The sequence below is a fragment of the Excalfactoria chinensis genome, chromosome 7, assembly GCF_039878825.1.
Source record: "Excalfactoria chinensis isolate bCotChi1 chromosome 7, bCotChi1.hap2, whole genome shotgun sequence".
In the NCBI taxonomy this organism is placed as follows: Eukaryota; Metazoa; Chordata; class Aves; order Galliformes; family Phasianidae; genus Excalfactoria; species Excalfactoria chinensis.
Window position 1 is genome coordinate 24,630,653 of NC_092831.1, and position 26,523 is coordinate 24,657,175.

General features: G+C 36.6%; 1 protein-coding gene across 4 annotated transcripts in view; it reads right to left on the reverse strand.

The window, feature by feature from the left end:
- Positions 1-3,083: 3,083 nt before the first annotated feature.
- Positions 3,084-26,523, reverse strand: part of LOC140254583 (aldehyde oxidase-like) — a 35,232-nt gene continuing 11,792 nt past the window's right edge. For 2 of the 4 annotated variants that reach the window (XM_072341221.1, XM_072341224.1), the window contains 22 exons: positions 25,149-25,258; positions 24,144-24,328; positions 23,452-23,614; positions 22,642-22,734; positions 20,648-20,817; positions 18,904-19,030; positions 17,775-17,897; positions 16,862-16,958; positions 15,811-15,935; positions 14,718-14,851; positions 13,968-14,055; positions 13,224-13,310; positions 11,395-11,586; positions 10,880-11,107; positions 9,838-9,933; positions 9,027-9,155; positions 8,606-8,680; positions 7,218-7,270; positions 6,522-6,636; positions 5,818-5,883; positions 5,097-5,285; positions 4,242-4,451 (listed from right to left, as the gene is read on the reverse strand). In XM_072341221.1, coding sequence (XP_072197322.1) covers positions 4,242-4,451; positions 5,097-5,285; positions 5,818-5,883; positions 6,522-6,636; positions 7,218-7,270; positions 8,606-8,680; positions 9,027-9,155; positions 9,838-9,933; positions 10,880-11,107; positions 11,395-11,586; positions 13,224-13,310; positions 13,968-14,055; positions 14,718-14,851; positions 15,811-15,935; positions 16,862-16,958; positions 17,775-17,897; positions 18,904-19,030; positions 20,648-20,817; positions 22,642-22,734; positions 23,452-23,614; positions 24,144-24,328; positions 25,149-25,258 — 2,855 coding nt within the window. Of the gene's footprint in view, positions 3,267-4,241; positions 4,452-5,096; positions 5,286-5,817; positions 5,884-6,521; positions 6,637-7,217; positions 7,271-8,605; positions 8,681-9,026; positions 9,156-9,837; positions 9,934-10,879; positions 11,108-11,394; positions 11,587-13,223; positions 13,311-13,967; positions 14,056-14,717; positions 14,852-15,810; positions 15,936-16,861; positions 16,959-17,774; positions 17,898-18,903; positions 19,031-20,647; positions 20,818-22,641; positions 22,735-23,451; positions 23,615-24,143; positions 24,329-25,148; positions 25,259-26,523 lie in introns of those variants that run through there. The other 2 variants (XM_072341223.1, XM_072341222.1) reach the window with 2 other exon arrangements.

The window sequence follows — 26,523 nt, forward strand, 5'->3', positions numbered from 1 at the left end:
CTCTATCATTTAGAAGTAGCTTAGGATTGCAAGATGAAGTAGTCAGTTCCCTGCCTTTTTTCCCATTAGAAGGAAGTTATTCTTAACAGATCTACATGCTGATTCTTTAGTGTTTTAGTCCCTCAAGTATGTAATGAGAATTATCACAATGAAAAACTGCAGTCATAAGGTACTTCAGGCAAAAGCCCTAATGAATTTTCTGTAATGAAAACTGCAACACTACCGAGGTATTCCTCATGCATTGCATGCACAATATGTAGGATTAAAGGACAAGAAGAGAAATAAACAGATCTAATACTGGACTTTGGCCATCCAATATCTGCCTTTCAGAGCAACAGACTGCAAATCAGAATTTAGTACATATATTCTAGGTGTTTAAGATTCTCCAGACATAGTTTGGGAGTGATGAAAGCAAATATTTATAGAAATAATTATTTATCCCAAAAACAAGAAAAAAGATTCTATCTGCCATTTCCAGTTTGGGTATTTCTGCATAATGTAAACATGTCAATAGCCATCCAATGTACCGTGCCTTTGGAGACCTAATGTTTGCTTGTGTAGCTCCCTGAGCCTGCAAATCTCTAATACTAAAAACATAACAACAAAAACACAAAAAGACCCACCTCCTTAACACTTCTCTATTCCATGAAAATTCATTTCACAATTTCCCTCATAGGTATAGTGGATATATATGGGGATGTTTAATAGCTGACATTTCCAGCTTCCATGCAGGCTTTCAAAATCTTAAAGCCAAGAGATTAACATCTTTCCATTGAGAAAAAATACCCTACAAAAACATGTTTAGTATATAGTTAAATTTCACTGAAACAAACAGAAAATAGCATTGCTTCTATTGCTAATAGTTGAGAAATACTGATAAGCAGATGTGATCTGTGCTGCAGATAGCAAAGCACAGGTCTAGAACACAGTGAATCCCAGGAGTATAAACAGCTCAGCATGGCAGCTGGGGTGACAACTTTGCCTGTAAGAGTAGGGCCATAATTTGGACAATAATTGACATGCCTGGAATTTACCAACATGCATGACACATAGGTACGTAGTACAAGAGTCACAGACTTTCCCCAGTTCATGAATCCCACATGCTCCCTGTTTCAGCACATCCTAGGATCTACCCTTAGTTTGGAGCTATTACTGACACATGGGGCTGTAAACTGTCACTAACAAGCCCATACTCTAATCAGAAACACTAATAATATCAGCAGCACATACATTTATTTATTTTTATTGCTTTTTCTTAAAATATGTAAGACCCAAAGAAGTACAATGAAAAATGAAGAAGTTCAAACCAACAAGGCTTCAGCCACATAACACACACTTTTAGTGTCCTTTCAGATGACCTACTATAAGCTTTTTAGCTTTCAGTTACAATGTCATATCTTCCAGTTGTAGGATCTCCTATGTCTCTGATGTCTTACCACGTCTAAAATGGCACTTGATCCCTAAGATTAAGCAGATGAATTTCACCCACACAGAGATTACAGAATCACAAATTGCAACAATAAATATTTTGAATTTTAATAGCCAAAACAAAATAAGTCCAACCAGCTAACATGGTTTCCCTCACAAATACAATACCAGCTCATAAGAAGCTTGAAAGGGAAGAAAATAGTCGGTGGTAAACTAAGAATTGAAATGAGAGGCTGCAGACCAATGTGTCAACTAATTTGAGCCACTGATCTTCATTACAAACAGCAGCAAGGAATAGATGATGCAGATGTTCACTGAAATCACATGTTAAATGTGCGACTGCTCATCTTCAGGAAAGAACCTACTATTTTTTTCCAAGTGTTACTTTTTGTAACATACACTGACATACACTGACAGAGTAACAATTTTTCTGTGATGCATCTTACATCAAAGCCCCAAATCCAAAGGCCAGAGACTACTGAATATTTGTGGGTATGTGTGAGCACATTCAGAACTGAACTTTCAAGTTTGCACTTTGATAAGACGAAAGGCTGAAGTTTTCCATGAGTTCAGTTCTACAGATTCTAATGTTGAAATCAGAAAACTGAGACTGGAACTGCCATAATATATTAATTTTGATATATAATGTGTAATTTCTCATTCTTGTCTTACATTACAAATAAATACATTCTTCAGATTTAATAACAACAGAATTTCTGTTACCATTCTAAACAGTGCTGCTTTATATTTTCCTGTCTCCAGCTGCTAATACTTGTCTGCTGCCTAGGCAGCACCAGATGATCAATATTTGCAGATATCTTTTGCTGTTTTTAAATTGTTTTCTGTTGTTGTTGTTATTTTGTTCTTATCTTTTTTATCACAGTAACGCTCAATTGTGAAAGAAAAGCTCTTAACTGTACTCTCACAACTCAGTAGAGTGCAGAGAACAGGATTAAACACTTTTTAAGAATCCTTTCCAGAGACAGATTCATCCAGGCCTCTATTTAAAAGCTGAACTCCACGTGAACTTTCCCACTAAGTTCAGAGGCTTTTGAACCTCTCCATGACAAATGGAAAGCCTTAATGGGAAACTACATCTAAGCAATTCTTTCAGAAATTCATCTCCTATCTGTACAGGTCAGCCATACCAAATTGCCTGGCATAGCAAAAGAAAATCATTAGGACATACAGGAAACTAGTGTTAACACAAAGATGTCTGTACCAAGACAAATCTAAACTGACTTTGCTACAAATCAGAGCATCACTTGCTATCAAAAAAAGATCTAACTTAATAAACAATTTTTCAACAAAGATGTCTGCAAAAACCCCACACTGCATGACTTAACTCTTAGGAATATTTACTGAAGTTTCTCAAAAGTCACGTCATGAAGTACCTAAATGTAATAAACGGTAGGAAGGAATCTAACATACCTTTATAATACGTCCTAACTTTCTTCTCCTGCAGCATATATCTGATCTTTCTGGGGCTGCTCTGCAACAGAGCAATTCAGCGGACTCTTCTAGTGGAATATGTATGTTTGGATATGTATTTATAATAATTAAATGTTATAACTCAAGTGGTGTAGTAAGTATATCAGACAGAGAATGAAGACTGATAGAAGAGTATTGTGCTTTATATATATATATATATATATATATATATATACATACATACATATATATACATATATGTGTTTCTATTCTGAAAATGAGAAAATACTTTATTTTATGTGAGTTGATTAGTGTGTTTTGGGGCAGGAAATCAGTAGTTGGAATTCCGTTCAGGTCTCACGCACTCTGGCTCAAGGAGTGGAGGAAGTGGATTCATCATTTGTCATCTAATAAAACAAACAAGATACGAAAAGAATTACATGTTAATATTATTTGACTGACAAACTCCAAATACTGTCCTTAACAGGTGCTTCTAAGTTTCCCAGTGGGAGCACAGATCATGTCTGGAAGGAAGGTAAAACATGGCTCAGGGTGAAACAGGAAAAGAAAAGCATAGTTTCTGCATTTGTGCGCCTCACCTCCTGCAAATTCTTGTAGTGAAAGCAACTCTGTGTATCTACTGATCTGAGGGTCACTGACATCTACCACAACCAAATAAATACTAAGAAAGTATTTTTTAAGTGAGAGCTCAGAAGTTTCCATGCCAAAGCCACAAAGAGGCACAGTCTGGACACATAGACTGTCCAGAACTTTGCTTCACAGACTTTATAGACTAAATCTAAACTTAAGTAGCAAAAGAATAGCCATAACAGTGGAAATAAGACAACAGTGAACAGGTGCAGAAAACAAAGAATCTGAAGGGTTAGAATTATTGAAAGTTCAGTTGTTTTTCTTCTGTATTCTTTTGTTAGCTCTGCTTTTCTCCCAAAGAGCTCTGAACATAGCAACAAGTACCACAAAGAGGTGACAGTGCCAGAGTGGAAGCTGGTGGGAGAGATTAACACTGAGGGAGGCTGAAGCTCGGAGAGTGATCTAGTATCTAGCACACATTGGTAATACTAGTTATTTAAATCTCTATGGAATTTGCCATGCAGAAGAAAAGAAAAAGCTTCAGGAAAAGGAGGGGTTGAAAAAAAGTGTTTTAAAGGGAAAAAAATATTATGCAAAATCAGATAATTCCAGAACACCACATGCAAGGAATTTGTTGGAATAATTTGAGTGAGACCTGCTACCAGATATCTCAAGGAGCCTTCAGTGGAAGGGGCTGCATGATACTGCTTTATATAAAGCATTCCCAGCTGGAAACATCATTAGGTACTTCACCATTCAAGGGTACCAAAAGCTTATTTTGTACTATTTACCTAGAGATAATTAAACACACCATTCCCCCACCTTCCTATTACCATCTTAGTAAAGTCATCTGTGCAGGCTGCTCGTATTTGTTCAGCAGTCAGAGGGCTGTTCAGTGTAATGGTCTTTTTTAGCCCTCTTTCATTCCTCACACAAGTTATTGCATCCCTCAATGCGAAGAACACAGAGCATCCCAAGAAAAGTCCCGCCTCGCCCAACCCCTGAAAAAAAAAGAAAAAGAAAAAAGAGGTTGCGCAAATGAGAGAAATATGATGCCGTAGCAGTACCAACTGAAAAGCTCAGATGATAGTGACTCAAAGCATTTCAAAAGCATTTCATTCCTCAGTATGCTTTTCTTCAACTTAGCAGAAGCAGGCTTAGGCGACACCGTCTGCTGCTGCTGAATGCTTCCAGAAACGTAAAAAGATAGGCTTCAGATACTGGCTTCAACGTGTCTTCCAGGAGGATCTGTTGCATGATCTTCCCAGGCACAGAGGTGAGAATCACCAGCCTGTCATTCCCTGAGTTCTCTTTCCTCCCTTTCTTATAAATGGGAGTGATTGTTTCCTGTCTTCTAGTCACTGGGGAATTTATCTAATAGCCATGACTTTTCAGGTATGACGGAGAAAGGCTCAGCAATCACACAAGCCAGCTCTCCTAGGATCCTGGAATACATGTCTATCCAGCTTCAGATCTTGCATTATGCCTTTTCCATCCTAGCTTCCTAGTGTCCTTGATGTCAAAAAAGTAAAACATGGAGTGCATGGAGACTTATTTTCAATGCTTAAGAAGATACACTCGTTATATATTAATTTCTCTGATTGTCCTGGGATCTAAGACTCAAGTCCTGTGATGGTTTTGCTTACCTTGGATGAATAGATGGCATATGGATTCTGCGAAGATGACAGCAGGGAAACATTAAACTGTTCTGGAATATCACAAACAGCAGGGATCTTATACTGATCTGGACCTCGAGTACGTAGGACTCCTTCTGGAGTGTACTTTAATTCTTCCATTGTGTAAAGTCCAATGCCTTGAACAAAAGCACCTTCAATCTTTAAATAAGAAAAGACATAACATTTACGTACTCATGTTTGTTAAGATGGGTAAAACTGTGGCAAGAACTGATTTGTATCACGGGCTCTTAGAAGATCAATTCATTTCCTTTTTGTGTAGGGGGATTTTTCAACATTTTGTGGCTACCATGATGGGAAAAGCTTTCAAGTGCATTCATAGTGAATGATGAAGTCTGTGGACAAGCCCGCAATGAAGAAAGGCGTTTCCCTGCTAACAGGCAGGAAGGCATATTAAACAACGTGAGAAATCAGAGAATGCAGATCGCAAACAAGATATAAGTCCAGCAGATAGTGAGCTTCATGTATGTGAAGGAAGTACTACAGGTTGACATCAGAGATCATGGGTAAAATTCAAGCCTCTCTGACACAAACAAGGAAAGGCTGCAAGTAAAGAACTTACTAATATCACGTATGACATATTCCTGTTTTCTGAATTAGTAGAGAAATATTCAGCTCAGATAAGACTATCAGTTTAATAGAAATCAGACAGCAGGATATTCTTGGAACATACCTGTCCTATATCCACAGCTGGATTTATGCTGCATCCAATGTCCATAACTATGTCTGTTCTGAGGTTCTGTTAATAAAATTCAGTGTCATTTCACCAACAGGGATGGATAGGGTAGAGGCATAAGAACACAATATGGGTTAGAGTTGGTATTCAGTGGAATAATATATGCTAAAACGCACGTTCTTCCACACAGACACAATTTAAAAGCAATTTCCCACACCTCACTACAAGCAAAATGAGCTTGTCTCAGCTTTGATGGAATTTTAACCAGAGCTAGCAGTCACAAATCTTTTCCATTTACACAAGGAAATAAGTACACATAGCAGGTGTATGATCAGTAGACTATGACACCTACCTGTCCAAAAGGTAAGGAACTGGAAATAGAATATTTAATTTTACTGTAATTTGTTTGCTGACTAACAGGGAGAGGACAGGCAAAGAATATGTCATATGTCTGCCATAATCCAAAAGTGAATTGATATGACATTGATACAGATGTGCCAGAAGCCAGTCAAGACTGCACAGATGTCATTCTGTTCTCCTCCAATTTGCATTCACTCTATGAATATGCTTAGTATCATTTGAAAACAGGTCACTATTTTATGCAAAATTGGAAAAGCTGTTGGAATGTTGAATGACACAAAAAAATCTAATGGAAAGTCATCCACATTATTTACAAAGCTAACATGATATTCAGTTATTACCTTGTGATCTCCTGTTAAACAGTTAACTTCAACCTCTGAACAAGCAGTTCCATAAAGAAAGTATGTGAACGGCTGTCCTTCCCCTTTCTCCCAGTCCATATCTGCATCGTAACCTCTGATGGAAGAAGCAAAGGCCACAATGAACGCTGAATGTATAATGACAAAGCACATAAGCACAAAAAAGTTTGAAAATACTTGAAGTGAAATCTAAAATAACAAGTGCACTTGGTCACCAATTCCAGAAGCGTGCTCTATAGCTGCCATATGTTTTTTTTTTCCTTTTGTCAAATGCAGAGTAATCATGTTTGAGGGGAAATATGTGAAGAAAATATAGCACAGCTTGTAGCATATGGTAATATAGCTTCCAGAAAATAAACTATATCCTGCTTTGCATATTTGCTGTTATGAGCAGGAGTCACTTTCTCAGTGTTTCCTGATTTTCTAATGGAAGCATCATGGAGCAAATATGAGTTGAAATATTATCTTGATGTGTTGCAGAGAGACTTCACAGAGCCAGCCACAACCTAGCACTTGAACATTATATTCCAACCTCCTTACATGTCAAAAACTTACATAAAATATGAACTGAGCCATTAAGAACAATTGGACGGGGTTTCACACCCTCTGAACTGGCAGTGTCAGAAATCAGTCGTGCTGTTTAAGACCATGCATTTTAAAGGAACAAAAATACTTCACCTGAAGTAGCCAGTAGCTGAAAGACTCACACTTTGTTCAAAGGCTTCTTTAATCTGTAAAATACAGCAAGTTTTGTTGTAAAGCAAGAAATGAGTAAGGAAGGAACACAGCATGCATCCATTTGCTTAAAAAGAAACCATAAGCATGCTTAGCTGCACATGGTGCCTTAGTACTTCACTACATTTGAAGGAACAACCTGAACTCTTTTGGTAATACAATAGGGAATGGACCTGGAGACTTATGTACATCACAAGTCAGAAGTTTTTGATTTCTTAATATATTAAATTTACTTACTTTGCAAGTCATACAATTGTTTCTCTGTGTGGTTTAACATTATTTATTAGGTTAGTTACTGCTGCTACTGCCTTAGGTGTGTCTGAATTATCTCATTAACACACTGATTTGGCACCTAGATTTGGCACTATATGTTATTTTTTGCATAGATAGCTGTCATTTATCAACTTACCACATATATCCCAACATTAATTGCTGTTGCCAGGAATTAATACTGACAAGAACATATTTTTATTAATTTGCAGTTATGACAGTATTTAATCCCATGAGAAGAAAACCCCTTGTGTTCTGATCTGTAAATGCCTCAGTGTAGTGACTGTCATTTTCATTAGGCTGTAGATAACAAGTAATCTTGGGTCATCAGAAATAGTGAACATGCTCCTTTCCTTTAACATAATAATACAACTAGGTTCACAGACATATCTTCATAGAAATAGCTGATGTAGAAGAAGAAATTAAGTTAAGACAATGTCTTGCCTAAAATTCTGTTACCACTTCAAGTAGACTCCAGATACAGGCCAATAATTTGAATAGCCATAGCACTAATTCTGTACTACCTTACAGCAAATGTAACTAGTATTATAACTAATTACATATCAGAACAATGGAAGCAAGCATTCCTGCTAACTTTTTTGCAGTTCTGTAATACACTGCACGTAGCAGATAGAGGTATGAGGTTGAGAAGGCTTCCATTTATTCGTGAATTTCTGATTAATGAAAAACAAAGGAACACCTTGTAGGAAAACAGGCATTGTACAAATAACCTTGAAAATCTTCTTGCAACAGCCAGTTTAAGTGTAAGTTGAGGACAGTCAAACTATTGCACAAGCCAACATTTTATCTGCATTAAAAACACCAGAATCTCCAAAAGCAACTCCACAGATAGCTTTCGTTACATTTAACCTAGATGTGACCTAGAGATTATTTTGCATGCATCTAAACAAAGCATCTACATGCCAAATATTCTGTTTATCACCACGTTTTAAAGCTTCTAGCTTTAAGATTATCAGGCTTAGAAGACAAACCGATGACAATATATGTGTCACAGGTTCTGCAAGCACACAAACACATTTAGGATGCTTCACATCTCTTACCCAATCATTCCAGTTGCCTTTTGGGTTCTTGTTAATGATAGGCTGGAGGCGTTTCAGAAGAGTTTGGCAGGCATCCTGGTTATGGTGAGAAATCAGAAAAAAGCAATGCAAAATTAACAAACAGAAGTTTGGCAATTAAAGTACTACTCAAGATACATTCTAGTTAGGGCTTAATTTGCTTCTGTCTGAAGAGGCAAGGGTTTGGTCAAATGTAAGCCTTCTTCAGGAAAGCTGAGATCATATTCTAAAATTTCATAAGCACCATTACTGAGATACTATCAACAATTAGTATTTTTTTCTTGGCAATCTTCAATGGTATTGCTAATAATCTCAAATAATTTCCATGGAGACACAGTACCTGAGGTTTGGCAGGCATCAAATACCACAAGGAACAATGTTTTGTTAAGCTAAAAAACTTTACCTTCACAGCCATGCCGCTGACATCTGTCCCTGCAGATCCTACTGAAGCACATGCATTAGGAACAGTTGTTGTGCTTGTTTCACAGAAGTGAATATATGACATTGGGATGTTTAATTCCCGACTAGCAACCTGTTTCATGAAGCAGAACATATTCTTCATTTCAGAAACATTCCAAACATTTCAGCTGTTCCCCAGTACTTGCTAGAAGTCAGTATTACTAGGAAAGATGCTGTTTTAGCAAGTCCTTTTCTAACCTCCAGTCATTCTTCTGAGTTTGTCAGTACAAAGAGATAGCACAGAAGAATAATGTTTTAGCTGCACAGAAACTCTGGAGTCCAACATTCAAATCCTGATTTTGTTGATACTGATGGAGAATAAACTATGTATGCCCAGATCCCAAGCTTTCATCAGCACACTAATTAACTTCAGAAATTATGTCTCAATTATTCCAATTACCCAGTAAACAAAGAAGATGATGGTAATATCATCTCTTTGGGCAGTACACTGAAGTGATTCTGACTTTTTTTTGTAATAGAATAGGGATTATGGAACTATCTCCTAAAGATCAAAAGATCTCATTTCTAATGAGCCTCCTCACATACCACTGGAAAAACAAACATATTTTCTTTATTTTCTCTCTTTATGCTGCCCCTATCACCTTTGCTTTCCAACTCTATCAATGCAAAGCAGCAGGAACAATGATAATGAAGAAACTGTTAATCTGGTACACTAAATAAGCAAGAATACAATTTTCCCGTTGTTTATCTGTATAGTAGGCAAAGCATAAGTTAATATTTAAATCATTTGTTACCTGGATCATTTTTGTATGAATACCCTGTCCCAGTTCAATACCACCATGTGTCAAAAGCACAGACCCATCTGTATAAATATGAACCAGCGCAGCAGCCTAAAAGAAAAATAAATAAATAAAGATTACTCAAGTGAAAAATTGTTATATATGGTGATGGATCAAAAAAAAAAAAAAAAAAAAGGGAATTTTCTGCTTAATGTTTTTGAACAGAAGGTGACATTTTGAATGCTAGTCCCTTAACAAGCTTCAAAAGAAAATGATACAAATCCTTGGAGGTCTGCTCTTTGCTGTCGCTGGATCCTGAAATGTAGCCAGATTTAGCAACAAAAACTCAATCATTTCCAAAAAAAGCTAAGAACCTCCATCATTAGTGGTTCCAACTGATATCTGAGTGCCTTCGGACACAGGAGTTTTGACAGGCTGTCAGCACTAGACACAGTAAGAAGGCTCCGAATGAGATTTTCCTCATGGACTCAGTGGGAAGTAGGTGCTGTAGACTACAAAGGCTCTGTATAGAAACAGGCCATTTCAATCTGATTCAGTGAAGTCAAATGACTGATTTTCAACTGATAAAAGGTTATTCAATCTTCAAATTACTGAACACCCCGATGTAAAACAAACGTACTGAACAAAAATACTGCTGTCCTCCTTTTCTTCCTTGAATTTATTCTTTGATGACTTCAGAGAGTTAAGTCTAAGAAATGCCTCCCATATGAACCCATGGTCACAAAGAGTAAGTCCAGAACTATTTCTAAAATTAACAACTTATCCAATAATACTTTGAAATTACTCCTAAAGCACTCTTAATCGCTACCTCATGTATATCACATCTTAAGAGACAAAGTTGACTTATAAATAGGCAGAGTCTAAGCTGAGATCTCAACTTGCAGATAGCTGGAAACTAGTATAATCTCCCAGGAAAAACTGTTAGAAGAATGATAACTTTCCAGAAGCTGAAAGATAACTTTTTATTATAGGTTAGAGTAACTATAATCTTCTACAAATGAAAAGTTCAGCTGGTTTATTCTTTAGAAAAACTAACCTGAGAAAGGTAACGTGAGCCCAGCCCAAATGGAAACTTCATTGGAACAATGGCAATTCCTTTTTTCTTCCAGTAATTTTGTTTGTTAAATTCCTTGATAGCTGTTTTCCTACTGTAGTAGGCAGATTTCTCCAAACATTCATTCCAACAACGTATTAAGTTTTGTGGATCAAGCTTTTGTTTGAAGTGTGTTTGCTCATCCTCCTTATACATATTTATTTCCCTAACCTGAATCAACAAAATTAGCAGACACCACAATCACATTAAAGATAGACTGACTGCATGGGAGAACTAGTAGACAACTAGTCTAGTTTATTATATATGTTTTGAACAATCACCGGTTTGGTTCAGTTTTAAACAGCATGCTACTCTTCAATAATCAGACACTGTTAAAAGAAACAACTACAGTACAAATCATGTTTGACTTTAACAAGATTTGTTCAAACATTTGAGCTAGTCCAAATAATTTTAACTTCATAGATTTCATTTCAAGAGAGATGACTTTGTATTCTCACCTTTTCTGGAGATAAACCAGTTTTCTCTGCAACTCCTGTTATCCAAGTTTCTGTCACCAATCCTGACTGAGGAAAACCAAATCCTCGAAATGCTGTGTTTGATGGCAAGTTTGTTTTGCAAGCATAAGCCCAACATCTCAAGTTGGGAATCTTATACGCATTGTCCATTTTTAATAAAGATACTTCTGCTACCTGAAGTTGGGAACAAACAGGGAGAGTTAAATTTCAGAACAGCAACTCTTTCAGATTCGCATTTAAATCTTCCTCATCTCATAGAAAGACCTTCAGTTTTCTGACAATCATTAAGCACACATGCAAATCTTTTCAGTCGTTTCTCAAGGAACATATTAGATTTCAGTTCTTTTCACCTGATATTCACAAAGAACAGATGATGTAACTAGTAGCTGAGTGTCAGTAGCTAGTCATTAGATAAAGATGTAACTGATAGTTCATTTTCATTTTGGTTTAGATACTGTGTCAATATCAAAACCCCTACAGAACTGAAAAACAGATAGAACAGATTTAAAGCAACAGAAGCTGTGAAAGGAACTGATGAAAGAATTCTGAATAATCACATTCTATCAAAATTCACAGTTAAGACTGGGTTCCCGTAGAAAACCTATATACTGCTGTCTTCTGATTATTATGTGATTTTTGTTGTTGTTGGGTTTGTTTGTTTCTTAGAGGTTTTGCATGACATAAAAACACAAGAAAAGGAAAATCCCACAGTAGGTATCTCTAGTTCGACTTTGGGATTCAATATCAAAATAAATAAGCTAAACATTTTTTTTGATGTCTCATGGTCAAGTGATTGGCTCTCTTCAGTGTTAAGTAGATTTCTCAGAATGATAAATTTTAACCTTAAATTCCTACAATTTCTACTGTGCTTTAAACAACAAACTTAAAAACATTTATGTATATACACAGAGTATTGCTGTCATAGCTGTATACGGATAATGCCATATAATGCTACCTTCCACTTAGGAAATGTAAGTTGAAGTGGTATTTGTAGGATGAAAACAGGGGACGTATTTTTCTCATTACAATCACAACTTTTACGGACTTCAGAGAAAATGTGTGTTGGAAATTCAACAGTCTCAAGAGGGTTATTGATAAATCAGAGTGAATACAACATAGTTATGCCACAATGCTAAGTTATGCTCAAGTGTATCCCTAGAAATGTCTGTTTTAATCTCAAAGCCAAGGCAATTTTCAGATACAGGTTGGGTAGCAATAGTACAGACAATTCCACTGACAGATTTCAGTATACAAAAAATACCTTCACACAGGATAGTAAGCCATATAGGCAGTAACCTCAAAAAATATTTCACTTACAGTTAGAATAACCCATGCAAATGCAAAGAACTAATGATATTTTGTACTTGGTAGACCTATAAAGCAAGAAACTGTTTCACACAGCACAGTAAGTGCAGACCTGGGACAGAAACGCACAGAGCTGGTACCAGAACAATTATCACTATGTTTATATTCTGAAGGCTAGGGAAGATCTGCTCAGCTTTGCAGACACAAAGCTTTATGCAGGCACAAATACTATGTATTTTTAAATGAACACACTGTTCACATGTTTGTAATGGGAAAACAAGCCCGAGAGTCCAGAAACGAAACAAATGTGTAAGGAAAACATCAAGAAGTTGACCTAAGTAAGGAAAGGTAAATTACTAGGTACAGATTTTTCAGTAACACCACAGTCCTTACATTGCATGATCATATGACTAATACAATACCTGTACAAACTCACTTGACATTCATCATTTTCCAGCAAATGATTTCTCCATGTTATAAGATTTGTCAGCTTACAAAATCCTTACCAGGACAGATTCATCAGGGGTACATCCTCCATTAATGTAGTATTTGGCATCCACAGCTCTGATCCTACCATCATTCATGAAGCCAACCTACAACGAATCACCAATTACCTTAGATTTTTGACATGCATTTATTTCTTCACTGTTTGTATATTTTGCAAATGAACGCAAGCCACATAAGGCTCACACTGCACTGTTAATTGCTGAGCAGCATTACTGAAACTGTAAAAAGGACAAGAGAGAAAAAAGAAGTATAGATACAGGAAACAAGAAGCCTATTGGTAAAGAAAGAAACAGGGTGCCTGGTGGCTTTTTATGTGCTGCCCAACAGACAGCCTCAGTGTCATCTATGAATGCCTACAGGAGGCAGAGTCAAATTCCTTTTCTAAGAACAGATGGCAGATGCAGCATGACATTTGCTCGTATTAATGAAGAAATGTTATGTCTTTCATCTCTTTTCACCTGTTGCCATTAGAGACAGTTGCTGAGTTCTCAACATGAGCTACAAATGTTTTTCTTCTTCACGGATGCATCTTTGACAATTCCTTCTGCTTTATCTATGTATTCAAGATCGAAATGTAGACATAATTTTCCCTAATAAACTGTTACGAGTAATGACAACGCATGAACAAGGAAGCTAGAAGTTTCCTCCAGAAATTAATGGAAAATGTATTAACCAGTGATGCTGAACGCCTTATTCAAGGACTATGAGCAGACGTTTTTTCATTAAATTCTTGTGGTACTCACTTTATATTTGCCAGTGAAAGGATGTCTGCCACCAGTGATTAACATATCATCTCCCCGGCTCAGAATGAGACGGACTGCTCTGTTGGTTCTAAATCAACAGAAGTAAGAATTTCAGATAAACTAAGAGATATTATTAACAGTATTAGTGTGTTCTATTAATTAGGAATACAGATCTAGCAATGTATAAAAGTATGTATTGAGTTTTGTTATAAGCTGAACGTTAATAGGCTTAAATACGTGCATAAAGCTATATCCAGAGTTCATTTTCTTTTGCAGCTATAATTATGTCACAATTTTTCATTAACTTTCAGGAGGTGAAATTAAAATCTCAATTTTAAGACTGAACTGTGTTAAGTGTGCTAAGAGCAGTTCCACTCATGTGCTCATCCACTGTTACAACAGGATCCAGTTCACTTCTGGACAGCTAACATCATGGTTTGAATGCATATACAAAGCATCAGTGTTTAGGGACTGGTCTTTCTGGAATGGCCAATCATTTCAAGACTACTTTGAACTTATACTACTCACAATTTCTACAAATCCCTTCAATTCAGGTGAGGTGAAGCTGCTTAATGCAATTTAAGCAGTTTAACAAAGTGAACAAAGAAACTCACTGAAAAGTCTGTAAAAAAAAGTCAGGATTTTACATCATTTTGGCTAGCAACCTTCAGGAATGACATTTTAGGCAAGATATAAAACTTTTTCAATCAATTTTTTCTTCATATTCCAGTTTACACACATCACACTTACTTGTTTGCTGCCACTGAAGCAACTGATGCCAGTAAGCCAGCTTTCAGCAGTTTCCCACCAAAAGCTCCACCAACTCGTTTAACATGGCACATGATCCTGTTTGCTGGAACACCCAGACTTGCAGCTACCATCTCCTGCAGAAATAGTTTTATACCAGTATCAGGGCCTGCTTTTAGCTCTAAAGTTAGCATTTGAATTAAGAATCTTTTGTAGAAAACAGCTACAAAGATGTTCTGTTTGTTTTTAAATTGGCTGACAAGATTATTTTCCTTTGCCTCAACTTAAAGAGCAAGCAAAAGAGAACAAGAAAAACTCAGCAGTGTTTTCATTCAATACGTCTGTCATGGAGCCTGACGAAGGGTCACAGACAGAAGAATATATACACCAAAAAGTAAATAATTTATGGATGAAAAACTGAGAAGCTTCATTTATAACAACAACAACAAAATATTAGAATACAGTATATTTTTTTTTATTACTTAGGGCACCTGTATTATTTTAACTTTTAATGAAAAATTTGTTTTTTAATAATCTAAATTCTTGTTAATATCAAGTATATGCTTGCTTCAAATCTGTAATATTCATCATTTTCTCAAAGTTTCTCACGTTTATTAGCTCTTGCCAATAAGGTAAAGGAAACTGAAAAGCCCAGCTGAACTGGGCACTGAACACAAAATGCCAGCATTTGTTGTGAAACAGTATCAGTCTCACGTACCATAGCCATTGCTATGCAGACCATACGTTGCATCAGAGTTTGCTTTACCATTATGATATGGAGCAGCAGCCTCCCCTACAGCTAGTAAGAGGTGCTCTGTACCTCAGCACAATGATCACAGAGTGATGATTGCTCTTCACCTCAACAGAAGCTAATGGAGAAACCCCACACAGAGTTTCTCTCAAACACATTAGTGGGGCAGAACGTACTTTGAAACAAGTAGAATAAGAGACTACAAAGCAGATACCACTGGGTAATCTAGATGTGAAAATTCATATTCACACTGTTTCTAAATTGCTAAGATGGATTTGTAAACCACACTTAAAGAGCCCTATTGTTACAAATTCAACCACATTCTTTGAGAATGCTCTGTACTACCTGGATAAATGCTGGATGTTGTGTTGAAACAAACACATCCATTTCTTTATCCTCTCCTTTTGGAATAGCAAGCACACTCTGAGTCTCCATATAAAAGTGCTCCTGTCCTCCAATGTGAATCTCCCCTGTTCCAAAGGAAAAAAAAAAAAAAAAAAAAGCAACAATTACTGAAGGAGAAGGACAGGAAAAAGTGAACCAGGAAAAAAATACTGCTCATCATCATGGTAGTCAACGTCACATCTTCTGATGTACCTTGTACAAATGGAGCAACATTTAAAATAAAAACATAATCCAAACTTTTCACAGATTTGAACTGGTCCTGTTCCAGTGACATCAACAGAACTTGGTCAATAACACACTGATATTACCTACAAATGTTGGCAACATTAAGTAAAACACAGATTAATTAAGCAATGCACAGACATGCTGGAGGCCATCAAGAAGGTGAGGGCGTTGGAGAACAGAATGTATAACAAGAGACTGAGAAAACAATTTACTCAGGCATAAGAAGAAGGCAGCTAAGGTTAAATTTTACTGTCTGTCTACAACTACCTAATGAGAAGGGGGAGAGACAGACCCAGACTGTTCTCAGAGGTGTGAAGTGAAAGAATGAAAGTCGGTGTACACAGGAAACCACAATTTGACATATAAAGGAGAAAAAAAAAAATAAATCACAATGAAGATGGTCAAACACTGAAACATGTAGAAACTGTAGAATTTTCATCCTAGATTTTTAAAATTTGGTTGGACATAGCCCTGGATACACTGCTCCAACTAGAACTGTTTGAGGGTGAGGATGGACTAGACAACTCCCATTCAACCTAAATTATCCTGTGATTCTATCTCAAGGGCAGAGGACTCAGAAAACTTGAATGAAGCAGGACCTCAAAACTACTAGATTTGATCACACTTTTATTCCAGACAGCCAAGAGGTTTCTCAGGCTTTATGGCCACACGACATCACTGAAAAAAAGGCCAAATTGATACTTGACGAACAAACAGGGAAGACCAAATACTGACAACTTCTTATCAAACATATTCTGCAATGTACCTTCAAGTATATGATCAACAGTTCCAAATGCCTTATCAACATTTCCATGCTCTAATTTTCTTTTTGGCTCAAAGAATGAGTTGTGCTTTACAGCATCCTGCAGTAAAGAAAAACAGAAACAGCTGTGTGGGTTTTTTTTGTTTGTTCATTTTTTAAAGTAATTTGAAGGTTCACCATTTGTCATGAAATTTTACTCTCAGGAAGAATACCATTCTCTTCAGAGACACAATACTTTACCAGCCTTTAAAAGGAAATTACTTCTATTTTTATATCAGAATGAGTATTCTGTTATACTCCATACACATTATGTAAACAAATCATAAAGTGATTGACAGAACTAATTCCAGCTCCCTGTGAACCTGTCTTTTGCTCCTTATTTCCACCTACCCCTGTGAGTTTCACATCACATTTTCAACATGTTCCTTATCCCTAATATATTTTCCCACTCATTCCTCTAACAGTTCCTATACGTCCAGCCTAACTTTGACAGCTTTCTAACTAGTCAATGGATAGAAAGTGTTACAAATAAGAAGAAATTGACTGTTCAGCCTATACACATATGCTGGTTGTCAAGTTGATAGCTATCAAAAAAATTAGAAATAACCACAGTGTTCATTACTTTTTACTCCCTAGGAACAATAAGAAAAAAGATTTGCTCCTACTCTTATGTTTATTATTACAAGACAACTTGCGAGATATTAATACTTTTGATACTATCATCTATATATTACAAGTGGCCAAAATTAATCAAAAGTTACTTATAGAGTTACTGACAAACTAGTTAATTGGATGTCCAGCTTCACCTTCTATGCTTAGAAAAACATATTAAAAAAAAGCAAGTGAGAAGCATAGACTGCTGTTCCCATTATCTAAATAGGTAAAACAGTGAAAAAGCATGAGAAGAGATTAGTACCTCAATTGTCAAAATCACAGGCTCCAATGCTTCATACTCTATCTTCACTTTTGCAGCAGCTTGTTTGGCATGAGCATATGAATCTGCAGCTACAGCACATACAATCTGACCCACACAGATTACCTGTAAAATACGTATCATATAATAGGAGAGTGGATCAAAAGTATTCCTGTATGTGCTTCTAGAATTCCTCTTTCACACAGCAGTTACTAATGTTTACTTTTTTTGAATTTGGTTTTCACTTTTTAGATCGCTCGTGAAGCTAATAAATTATAAGGAAGACTTGTATTGCTGGGCAACCAAAAAAGATGGTTTTCAGAAATCTGCAAGTGATTTGGTAGTCTAAAAGGAATACACCCTCCCAACTCAGATGATTATGTCTTCCTCTGATGTATATGTATTTCTCTTGGTAGATTATAACACACATCAGCTGTTTTAAGAGTCAAACAAGGAGTGAGGAAATATAAGAATTTGTCATACTGGTCCCACTCTTCTCTACCCACTGTGATTGCACTCTCACCTCAATACAGCATACAACTTTGTGTGACACAACTTAAAGAACAAAACTATTAGACTGCATCCAAAGGAGGGCAAATAAAATGGTGAAAGGTTTAGATGTGAAAACAACTGAGGTCACTTGGTTTCTTCATCTTAGAGAAGATGAGAACAAGGGGAGACCTTGTCATGACCTACAGCTTCTTCATGAGGGGTAGCAGAGAGGCAGGCACTTCTCTCTGGAGGCAGCAGCAGGACACATGGGAATAGCATGGAACTGCAAGAGGGAAGGTTTAGGCAGGGTCTTAAGAAAACGTTCTGCACCAAGTGGGCATCTGGGTTCTGGAACAGGCTCCCCAGGGCTGTAGTCACAGCACCAAGACTGCTTGAGATCAACAAACATTTGGAGAACACCTTCATGATTTAATTTTTAGGTAATCTTATGCAGAGCTATGGGCTTATTGGCTACCTTCCAACTCTAGACACTCTTTGAATCTGTGTCATATGCCTAACATGATTCACGATACAGAAATCCAAGAGTTAGCAGGCAAAATTTCATTATAAAGACTTCAAGAAAAAATAGAAGAAATTAAAGAAATAATTTAAAAAATTTCAAAAAAGATTGTTTTCAAACCTTGTTTCTTGCAAATATAATCTCTGGATCATCAGAGTAGTGAAACTCATTTGTAGCTGGTACATCATTAGCTGTTATGACATCAAACACACCTGGTTCCTGCAGAGCCTCTGAGGTATCTACAGATCTAATTGGTACGTGGAAAAATAGAAATGTAATTCATTAGTTCTATAGCTGCACATAGGAAGTGAACACAATCAGAGGTATATTTCTTGTACAGTAAGAATCTGCACATACTGCCAGAAACTGACAAGCCTCTTTCTTCTATCTCTGGTATGCAAAGAAATGATCAAAGGGAATTAAATTCTAGTAACTTGCCGTGATTTTAGAAAATGCTCTAAATATGACAGGGAAATTATCTGCTCATTAGGCTGCCTAAACTGCATTGATTTCATAAAAATCTATATAACTGCAACTTTACAGACTTTACAGCTTACACAGATATCAAATACACAAATAAGCATCCTACAAATGAAGAGTTCACATAAAGAATTATGACAGAATTGGAAAGACAGGCATAAACAGAGACTGAATGAGAATATGTGTGTGGAAAGACTAGAACAAATTGTGGAAGGTCTGTAAGAATGGCATGTTCACAGCATCTATTTTAGCAGGTCATCAAGATTCCAGCATACCTACAAGCAACTTTCCTGAATACTGAAATCAAAACACAAAGAAGAGTGAATAAATCCTACTGACTCCTGCAAATTTAGGGGATAGAGGGGATGTCAGGTAACAAAAAAAAAAAACATATCCAAACTCAGCATACTATTGCCAACTTAAGATTAAGCCAGGATGTATGACAAAGACTCTATAGCTAGCAACACCAGTTCTCTCTGTCTTCACAAGTAATCTTCACCAGAGCATGTGAATGTATGTCTTGATGCTTGAACATTGGGCATACAACTTGTGTATGTGTATTTCTATATATTTATGATAGGAAAACTATTCATATATCAGCACTAAAGCAAAAGAGAAAATAGTTTCCTTTCAAAATAAGATCACCTTCCCATCTTCCTCTCTTACAAGGCCTCATATGAGCTTTGCTACATTGCTGCAATGCGGCAATGTTATTTCCTACATTTGGAACAGGTCTCTCTTTTCATAATAGAGTTGAGATTTCAAAACTATGTTCAGAAACGTTTAGCTGCCTCTCTGCAGTGCACAGTTCAGCACTGTGTGTAGGTACCTAGGTTAGATTTAAGTACACAGGCTCACTGAACAGAAATAGTTCATCCTCCATAGGACAGAGATAGGAAGTGATATACGTAAATCCAATCAGAGCCTTTTACTAGGGAGACAATAGAGGTCCTACTGGAAAGCTGGGGAGAGACTTTTATAAGGGTAGGTAACAACAGGATGAGAGGAAATGGCTTTAAACTGGAAGAGGGTAGAGTTAGACTAGATATTAGAAGCAAACTCTTTACTGTGAGGGTGGGGAGACACTGGAACAGGTTGCCCAGAGAAGTTGTGAACACCTCCTCTGTGGAAACATTCAAGACCAAGCTTTAAGCAATCTGGTTTAGTGAGAGGTGCTCCTGCCTATAGCAGGGCTTGGATCCAGATGATCTTAAAGGTCCCTGCCAACTCAAAACACTCAGTGATTTTATGATAATATTGCTTCCAACAGCTGAGCCATTGTGGGTATTAGCTGTGTTATTGTGTATACACACAATTCAACTTCATTAGTCTGTTCATCAGACTTCATAGTAACGCTTTCTTCAGATACACTTGGAACACTTACACAATCTTAGCATGAGCTCTGGAACTAGTGACAACAGCCAGGGAGAGCTCCCCATCCACAGAAGGAATATCATCGATGTAAACTGCTTCACCAGTGGCATGCTTAATTCCAGACTGGTGCATAATAGGCCGTCCCACAGGATCCTGGGGAGACTGACTCAGCTCTACATCCTGTATCATTAAAAAATAAAAACATTTAAAAAAATGCTATGTTACATTAATTAGAAAAATCAGATAAAGATTAACTGTCCCTATTATAATCTTCTGATTCTATAATGAAAACAGATGCAGAACTAGACTGCTGCTTCTGAGATTTCTTCCCATCACTTCTCCCAAGGAGACTTGTACAGGTTCACCTAAATGTATGTTTTTCATAATCACTTACATCAAAGTCATAAAAAGAGCAGCTATTTTTTAGAAGGCCACATTTCTCCCGTACTGATTGGTGTCATGAGGATCTGATCGTTTTCTGAATTATTCTCACATTTTGCTGTTCTGTATTCTGCCACTCTGTGGTGTTCTGTTTTCAACAATTTGCAATGGTTTATCTCCCTCAGTGAAAGACTGCAATCAGTGTAAATCAAACATAAAATGTTTAAATATTTCCTTCTCAATTTTATTCCCTTACAACAGTGTATGAATGTAATGCTTTACAGACCTTATTTTTCTAGGTTTTCCTCGAAGTCAATTTAGCGTTGCTAGATAATTCTGCCAAAACAACTAGTTGATGTCAATTTCCAAACCGGTTTTCTAGTTTCTGGGTCAGTGATCACACTTTCTCACTTTCTGCCTTTAGAGCTACTGATTTGCTCAGGTCTTAAAGTGTTTTTTCTCCTACGGCCTCCAGCACACAACTGTTCTCGCTATGCATTTCTCTCTCTTGCACTTTCTGGTACATTCTTTGCTATTAGACCAAAGGCAATTTTCACTTGATTGACTAAAGTTACTCAGCAAGTCCACCTAAACCTTACCTCATATTTATCTTGAAAGATATATATTCTTTTTTTACCCTAATTTAAAAATAAAAAATAACAGGTTCATATAAAAAATTCCAGGTAGGAGAATTTGCAAAAGTCAGAAATTTAAAGTGACAAACAGACATTCTGGGTTTCTGTATCTTCTGTGTTTATCAGTGCTGGCTGATCAGAAAAATAAATGGTGTCCATTTCTCTTGTTAAGTTACTCTCTGGCAGCTCAGGAAAAAAAATGTAGGAAGCCACAGAAAACTGATTTCCTTAATCCTGGATCTTTTGTTAATTTTGTACTGCCATTACTTTTAAGGTTAGTCTGCAGAAGGTGTAGACAATGACTTAAATTTGAAGCATTTAAAGCTAACAAGTTGTTCTAAGGAATATCTAAAATTTAAACAAAAACGTTTTCCAAGACTTCATCTGAATTTTCTTTAGGTTTCTAACAACTTGATTTATTTTTTTTTTAAGAAAAAAAAACATAAAACAAAAAACAGTATTCTTATTAACGACACGAAAAGATCAAACCCCTTTCCCTGCTGCATTTCCCACCCAGATCTAGATACTAGGACTCAAAGAGCTCAGGAAATCTAAGATCTGTTCTCTGCTGCCATCTACTGCTGACTTCTCCTTTAACACACTGAGCAGATCACAAACCTCATCTCGAGTCCTAAATCGATATTAAAAACTAAGAACCCTCTTAAAGCCTAGGAAAAGTGCAACTTGAGACAAGAATATTACTATATCCTTGGACTTGTCAATGCCTTTTATTTCTGTCTAAGACTTTTCAAATTAGGTTGAGCACAGCCATGTACCAGCTTTAAGTGGGCTGACAACAGGGTTTACCTGAAATATTTATCTTTGGTGAACTGTTCATAATTCAGTATATCCAGAAGGCAAGGTTTCTATAACTTAGATACACTTAAAACCAAGCACTCAGTGCCTGTTGCTCTCAGTCCTTGCTTGAACCTTAATTTTTAACCAAGGCTCACAAAGCACAGAATAATCTTAGAACAAAATCACTTGCCTGGTATTGTTGGATGCTCTGGGGCATTTTGGTTTGGAAGTGTTCTAGAACACTCCCATATTCCATAGGGATGCCAGGATAGCGACAAGGGTCCTGAAAAGGAAACAAATTACTATTAAAGCTCACATTTTAAACAACAGAAATGAGTCATTTCAAGCTCTCTCTACACAAAATTCTTTCAAGATTCCCACAGTTTAGGCTCTAAAATGACAACGTGAAAAGAATTCAGAGCTTTAAGATTTCAATTTTCCTCAGAACAGATCAGACAAAAATAGATAAATCACAGCTAAAATGTTTTAGGCCAGTGAAATTTTAGAGTCGACCTCTCCCACTCAACAACTTACAGAACAAGGAGCATTGGTTTCACACGCACAGTTGCTTTCCAAATTCTTTACATTAATTTTGTTGTTGTTTGGTGTTTGTTTTTGTGTGTGTGTGTGTGTGTTTGTGTTTTTTTTTGTTTGTTTGTTTTTTGTTTGATTTTTTTTAACTGCAGACAGATGGAATAAGAAGATCTTAATACTGATATACTTTCGCATTATCCTTGCTATTTTGTTGGTTTTGTTTGTTTGTTTGTTTTGTTTTTGTTTTTTTTAATAGCCCAATGTCAAAGACAAAGATATTTGGGCATCTAAAAGTTAAGCAGGCACCTCTCCATACGTCTCTTTGGGATTTAAGTGCTTATTCTTCTCTTCAGATCTAAACTCTGTAAGAAAATATTTTGCACACTGTACAAACCACAAACATCAACATACAGGAAAAAAACCTTTCATTTGACTTGACAAAAGGAAACATGGAGAATCAATTTACCATTGTCTTCAATGACTGCAATACTTCCAGGAAAAAACTGTAGAAGAAACTAACTATCAAAGTCTTTTTATATTCTACTTTCCCATCCCAGGCTGAGTCCGGGAGAACTATTTCATTGAGGATTAACCTGGAAGCTTCATCCAACATCTGTTCATTCCAGTATCTGTCAGAAGGAATCACACAGATATTATCAGACTAGGGCTCAAGATGAATAAGTAATTAAATACGTATGTATTTCAGTAATATCTATATACCATTTTGCCTACAGCAAAACCAAGATATTGATTTTAATGATGGCCTTCAATTTTTAAAATAGTGTTTGCCAATATTGTTCACAGAAGTAAGGTATCTTAAGTCAATGAAAGTCAATGAGCCCTCTGTCAGAAGTGAGTGGATTTAACACTTATGGATTATAATTAATCTGAAGATACTGTCCCATATTTCGAGGAAAGAAAACAACAATAGTGTTGCAAACTGGAGATGCTTTTAAGGGATCTGGTTAGCGTTCGATTGTTGCTCCACATTTTCTGATAAGGCTTTCTTTGAAATATCCCAAACAGAATGCCACATAGTTACACAATGCTTGATATCAGGGTATAAATATATTACAATAAATTTAAGCACATAAAGAGTCCAAAAAGGTTATCAAAATCCCTTCATTCTCAGATGTAGAAAACACTGAGCAATTTTACCTTCCAATAAGTGCCTGACAAGTTTGCTTTGCAGAGATTGTTGTTGACGCAGCACCTCCATAGAAAATGCTCAAATCCTTAATTTTGTCTGTACCTTCTTCAAAAAGGACTCTCATTCCAGCACTAATTATTGGAAGAGCATTTTCTCTTCTTGGTGCTTGTCTGAATGCAGAGATATACTCTCCCTGAACAAGATCAGACAAAAGTGAATAACTGCCAGACATGTAAGGATCGGAAAGCAGAACATAGTTTGGCACTACAAGAGCAAGTGAATAGAAACACAAAGCACAAATTCAACCCCCTGAGCATTCACTATCACATGCTTCCTTCTGTTGACCTTTCACTTGCTTTATGCTTCTCTGATCTTCTAGCAGCTCTCTCTCGATCGTCTGTTGCCCACATAGTTCAGATGACTAAACTTTCTCATGATAGTCGAAAAATAGGGATCATGCAGAGGGAAGGAGGAGGAGAATGGGACCAAAAGCTTAAAGGTTCAAGGTACTGGCTAACTCAGGTAAAATCACCCCTAATTCTCTTCAAAGATGTCATATCCACCACTGCAAACAACATCATTTAAATACCATTCAGTTCAGAAACATTTAAAGAAGCACCACGCACACATCCAATCTCAAATAATTTTAGGAAAAATTATCAAGAGGTGACAACTCTTTTTTGCCTAGTGCTTACCATTTCACAGCTGAGTAGGCTGTGTTAATGAAGACTATGAGAGCTTCTCCAAGAACCCACTCCTGTAGTTAAATACCAGTTGTTATTGCCCTCATCATGTTTGCCTAAATATCACACTCGGTATAACACCAAATACTTGCTGAGTTGCTTTTGGCTGGGACTGAGAGTATGTATGACGCTAATAGGATCAAACATAAAAAAATCCAGAAAGTAGGCAGTAACAGTATTACCTTAAACACAGGTATTGTGCCCCACTCCTGCTGTTTATGTAAGTCTCTAAATCTTCATGAAGCAAATCTAAACACATTAGTGACTCACCTTCCTAGAATGAGGAATATGGACAGAGACTAAAATCTCTTCTGGCATAATAGTATTGTTACCAACTCCATCCGCAAAAATATCACTCAAAGGAAACGATCTCTTTCCTCCTAAAAAGCAAACAAACAAGTAACATAAGCTTTTGTACAATTGTGCTAAAAACACACATTAAACAGTTTTGGTTGGCATATACATGCAAATTTTTCTATGTAAATAACAACTTTAGAGTTTACTTAACATCTTACTAGTGGTATGTTCTGTAAATGTATGAGTGCTTCATATTCCAGAGTCTCATGATACCGGAGTTCTGAAAAACAGAAAACTATCCCTGTTCTGTAATCTTCTCTACCAATGCTGCTGCTTCTCTTCTCCTGCTCCTGTCAATGTGTTCCACCAAATCTCTGTAGCGGCTGCTGTCACTACCTTTTCTGCTAAACAGGAGCAAGGCTACTGTGAATGAGAGAGAACTGCTATAAAAATGTAGAGCTGACTTTTTTTTTTTTATTATCTATTTGAGCCATCTCAAAACTTTCTAGACCCAGATAATGTTCTTTGTCATTTTTAAGAGTTTCATGTATCCCCTCTAATATTCAATGAGCCTGACACTGCAACACTGGTTGCTTTTCAGCAAGACTACTTTCCTCACGTTTTTCTATCCTACATGTAATGGCAACACAGTAGCCTATTCACTGTAGAATATCATTTAGCATTCAATCTGCATTCCTAAAACATAACTAGTAAAGTTTAGTAACAAGTCAAAACTTTAGTAACAGTAACTAGTAAAGTAAACTTAACTTTACAGTTAAAGTTTTAGTAAAGAAAGGTTATTTTTCTGAGTTTCGAATCTGAAAGCAACACTGTCAAAATAGCGGCACTGAAGTTTTTAGCGTTTTGCCTTTGCAATTTCATACAGAACAGACTTTGAATATGTATAGACATATTGTCCAATTCCTCTTCAAGCCTGCCAGGATGTGGGAAGACATTTTGTGTTGCACTGCAAACTAAGGTGAGTAATAAGAATAAAGAGTGCTTCTGTAACCTCATTTTCCTGAGCAATCCAATTTTCCTAGGTTTCGCTGACTACCACTTGGTGAAAAAATATGTTAAAAATCCACAAAAATGCCTCAAAACTTTTCCCAGCAGTAACTTTCTGCCAGGCTAACAGAGGTGCGTGTCAGTGATCCTGTTTGTCACTCAAATAAATAGGCATATCATTAGAGTTCTTGAACAAGGGGATGCAAATATTTGTGCTTTAACTTCCAATGGTAAACTATGCAGGAAGAAGTCATGGAAATCATAGAGCATAATTTTTTTGTGCACCTGTTCCAACAAACCCTGGCACAGAAGCAAAACCATTAAAGATATTTATTTCATG